This window comes from Rhododendron vialii, chromosome 11a, assembly GCF_030253575.1.
Source record: "Rhododendron vialii isolate Sample 1 chromosome 11a, ASM3025357v1".
NCBI classification, from domain to species: domain Eukaryota; kingdom Viridiplantae; phylum Streptophyta; class Magnoliopsida; order Ericales; family Ericaceae; genus Rhododendron; species Rhododendron vialii.
This window is the reverse complement of record NC_080567.1, coordinates 13,211,907-13,216,495: the sequence shown is the minus strand read 5'-3', so window position 1 is coordinate 13,216,495 and position 4,589 is coordinate 13,211,907. Positions and strand designations below refer to the sequence as shown.

The 4,589-nt window shown below is 40.8% G+C and overlaps 1 protein-coding gene across 1 annotated transcript; it reads right to left on the bottom strand.

The window, feature by feature from the left end:
- Positions 1-3,218: 3,218 nt before the first annotated feature.
- LOC131306879 (uncharacterized) lies at positions 3,219-4,294 on the bottom strand. The gene is made up of 2 exons (XM_058333310.1): positions 3,371-4,294; positions 3,219-3,284 (listed from the first exon to the last, which is right to left on the bottom strand). The coding sequence occupies exons 1-2, from the start codon at positions 4,292-4,294 to the stop codon at positions 3,219-3,221; spliced, it is 990 nt and encodes a 329-aa protein (XP_058189293.1).
- Positions 4,295-4,589: the final 295 nt, after the last annotated feature.

Here is a 4,589-nt window from a genome sequence, read left to right as displayed (position 1 = left end):
CACTTAAAGCATAATGCCACATATACGGACGCCCTTGGAGTGATAATCACTTATGCTTTACAACAAGACAAGTAATACAAGTAATTCATGTATGCATGCTCATAACCATCCTAAAGATCAAAATACGAATACTTCTATCAAATGATAAAGTCTTATCCTTCGAAAATCGTTCTTTCTTCCTTTTTGAGAAGTTCAAAACAATACATGTTTATTGAAATAAAAGTTCATTATTCAACACGTTCATACCACCATTAGCAAAATGAGTTTGTTACCCATCATGCATTCTAAACATTATAAGCGATAGATACCCTTATCTACTTAAAAATATTTCATGTTATACCTTGAACTAAAGAGTAAAGACATCCTATTTTTCCACATACGGTTCTACACTATACGTTGAGTTAGTGGTCAAGGGACTCTACCTTACTTCTTGGCGGTTGGTCGGTTTTGAGAGTTGGTCGTTGGTTTTGCGAATCAGCAGCGTAACGGCTCCGAAGTGTTTCGAAAGGAAGAGAGTTGGATTTTCTCTTCCTAGAAACAACTTTGCTAACCAAAGTAGGCTACTTTAAAGATCTAGGGGTGGTTTTTGGAGGCAGTTTGGTAGTATCTCTCAAGAACTTAAAGAAACTTGAACTTTGGAATTTGGAAGCTTAGAATTTCTAGAGAGAAGTTGGAGCAAGGAGTGAAGGTGTGAGTTTAAGCTTGGGATGGCTTGCTATTTATAGGCCAAGGCTCTCCTCTCTCCCTCTCCCACCCGAATCTCTCTCTCTATATATCTTTGATTTTTTTTCATTTGTCAAGCTAGATTGAAAGATTGATAGGTTAGGTTAAGGGTTGCTTGTACATCTTCTACCTTGTACATCTTCTACCTAGTTCTAGGCATGTATGGCTAGATTTAGTACTTCTAGGGTTGGTTTGGAAGATTTTGTGGAAGGAAATAGGGTTGTACAAAGATTTAGTGATTAAAAGAACATATAAGGACAATGGGAGGTAGATTTTTGCTTGGTGAAGTATATAACCATAGATTGGAAGGATGTAAGAAGATCATGGAAGACCAAGGCAAGGTACACTCCAATCTCTCCCTCTCTTCCTCTCTCTTTCTCTCTCTCTCTCTCTCTCCCTCTCTCTCTAGTACTAGTATATATATATATATATATATGTATATATGTCCAAGTATATATAAATAAAGAAGTACATAATGTACTATGTAATCTACTAAGATTTCCAAGTATCCAATAAAAAATTATAAGGTCAAGATTTTCTAATTAGAATAATTCAAGAAGTGCTAGTACTCATACATTTATTAGTGTACTTAGAAATCTAGGAAATTAGATATTCACATTTCTTTAATGCATATAAAGACAAGGGAAAATCTAGGAAGTGACTTATTTAATAAATCCTAGTACTAGATAGTAAGACTAACTTATTATCCAATGGGTAATATTTTCCCTTGCATTTTTTGACCAATGGATAAAAGGAATAAGGTAATATATACTAGAATAATACTTGAAATAACCAAATATCCTTTAGACATGTGTATATAAGTCTATATACAGCTATATATGAGTACTTTAGCAAATCTAGCACAAAATATCCTTGATAGAAAATTTAGGTTTCCTGTTGTCCAATGGATAAAAGTTTCTCTAACTTTTATTGTCCAATGGGTAAAGGTTCATCTAGGGTTAGGAGAAAGTAACTAAATGAATTGGTAATTAGGTTTCTCCACCTAATCGGTTGGTAGCTAATTCTACTTACCAAGTAGGATTTCTAGCCAAGAAATATAATTTAAAAATTTTATTTTACTCATTAGGAAAATATACAAGTGCTTCTATAAGCATACTTGTCTTTAGAAAATGACTAGATTGTTTGGTGCGAAAAGATATAATTTTATAAGTCTCAAATCTAATTATGACGGATTATTATAAATTAAAAAGAAATTTCAAAAGCAATCCAAGTAATTAAAATAAAATTCAAATATTTAACGAAATTTTTATTTACCAAAAATTGGGATCGTTACAAACTATCCCCTTTAAAACAATTTCGTCCTCGAAATTGGTGCGTGACTACAGATTAGACATAGTTGCTATACTGGTCTTGAAACGTCCCAAAACGCTTCGGCATTAGACGACCACTGTCTAAAGGCTCCGACCAGTTTTAGAAGTATCTCAGAGTAAGATGACAGCGTTTTTAGGCATCCCTCACAATCCTCTGCATGTTTTGTTAATCAAATTAAGCCTCATCACTTGCTTAACAAGGCAGGGTTGAAGTTGCTTCCGCCGTCGAACAATTTGCCTCATTGTATGCCTTTGATGAAGTCTCCATCGTGAATGCCAACGTCAAATGCAAAACTAAATCATCATGCGGTCCTATATTCCACAAACGTTTCCTTAGTACGTCCCTGTCGAATCAGCATGCTTTCCCATCTAACGATATTAAACCCATTTCTAAAATTAGGAACCAATGGATCCACTTGAGCAGAATAACCCTATAATCGTAAAGCATAAGTACTCCATCCTTATTTCGGGGGGAAATCGAACATCAGCAAGCAAACCCTACGATACTCTACAAACTCAGATATTATTAGCAAAGGCACTAAAAGTACCTTCGCAGTCACAGAAAAATAAGTCTTTGGCAGCGTCGACTTCTGGTGGTAATTTTAGATGTACGGCTGCTTCCAATTCAGTACTGCTTCAACCCTACTTTTGTCACCTCGATTCCGTCATACCACGTGCCCCAAGAACTTAACCACTTCTAGCCAGAACTCGCATATTCTTGCCTTGGCATAAAGTTGGCTATCTCGGAGTACTTGTAGTACCATTCGAAGGTGTCCTTCGTGCTCCTCTTAATTGATCAAATAGGTCATCGATCCTTGGTAATGGATACCGGTTCTTGATGGTGACTTAATTTAGCTCCCTGTAGTCGATGCATAGTCGAAGCGTCCCTTCTTTCTTTTTCGCGAATAGTGCAGGTGCTCTTTATGGTGACGTACTCGGCCTGATAAACCCTTTGTCCAACAGCTCTTGCAATTGGGTCTTGAGCTCCTTTAGCTCGGTACGGCGTCATAGAGATTGGTGCCATTTCCCGGTTGGAGTTCTATAGAGAAGTCTATCTCTCTCTTAGGTGGTAAGCCAGGAAGTTCTTCAGGGAAAACATCGGCGTACTCGCACACGATGTGTTGTAATCCCACTTCCATTCTATCGGCTTCTCCCAACTGGAGGCTAGCTAGCCATCCAAACAATTGATTCTGCCACCTGGATCTTCTCATTGTCGAGCTCACCGTCTGTCTATCCCCCTTATATTGGAAACGAGTCCCTTCGGAGGTATACGCGGTCACCATCTTCTGATGGCAGTCTATGACCGCTCGATGTACTGATAGCCAGTCCATCCTTGGGATTACGTTGAAATCCGCCATGTTGATTACTTTAAGATCGCAGGTTCGGCGCAAGTTGGCTACTTCTAGTTCGCATCCTCTACACACTAGACTAACAGCTACATTCCCCCCCAATGGTGACGTTACTTCCACGTTCGTACTTAGGGGTTCTGTTTCTAGTGCTAGAGCAGTTACGCAGGCTATAGAGATAAATGAATGCGATGCCCCAGAATCAAACAAGGCTTGTACGCATATACCTTGGATCACAGCAGGATCCTGCTCTTGTTCCTCAGTCTGCAGCGCAAAAATACGCCCTCCAGTGCCTTGTTGGGTTCTAATGGGCTGCTTCCCCTTGCTTTTCTGCTGCGATGGGCCTCCAAGGTTTTGTTTCACAAAACCTGTCTGTCCAAAGCTCCCATTACCCTCCTTCTGAGGTTGCGGGCATTGGCGGCTATAGTGGCCCATAGACTGACAGTTGTAACACCTAACTGTCATCAGATCTCGCTTGCCCCTCTGCGGTTCACTACGTCTGAATGTAGCAGTTCCCCAGGGTTGGTTGCTTTGAGGTAGATTAGAGGGTTTGGTGGGGTAAGGTCCACGGTTGTTGCTGGGTGGTTCGGTTTGGATTGGTCCACTGGTGCTGTTATTTGCCTTCCTGCATCGGGTTTTGAAGTCAGTCTCCACACTCTCTAGCCAGAGAGCACACTTCACCACCTCGGCATAGGTGGTAAAACCTTGAGCTACCACTGTCCTCCGAGCTGTCGTCAGCCCCCACTCGAACCTTCTTGCCTTCTTGTCTTTGGTAGGTATGGAGTTTAGAGCGTAACAAGACAGCTCCTCATATTTGGCAGCATACTGGCTGACGCTTAGTGTCCCCTGCTTCAGATTCAGGAAATCTTGTTCCTTGGCTAGGCGAAAAGGCATGGGAAAGTACTTGTCGAGAAATAGGGTTTCAAACTCGACAAAGGTCATGGTGGCTATGGTATGGGTTGCTTCCATCAGGTCCCACCAATAGTGGGCCTCTCCCTTCAACTAGTAAGTGGCCAGTGCCACACAGTCTCCGTCTAGGTTAATTCCTAAGGTTCTAAGGATCATTTTGACCTCATTTAGCCATGTCTCTGCCATGACGGGATTGGTGTCTCCGTGAAAGGTCGAGGGTCGGCATTTGCAGAACTCATTCATTGCTTAAGTTCGGGTCATGGGTCCGTCGTTGTGATTT

Excerpts from the sequence above, each read along its gene's own strand:
- LOC131306879 (XM_058333310.1), bottom strand. The coding sequence starts at position 4,294 with ATGCCTTTTCGCCTAGCCAAGGAACAAGATTTCCTGAATCTGAAGCAG. Across the intron at positions 3,285-3,370 it reads CAAGGATGGACTGGCTATCA|ACAGACGGTGAGCTCGACAA; the intron begins GTACATCGAGCG and ends TAAGGGGGATAG.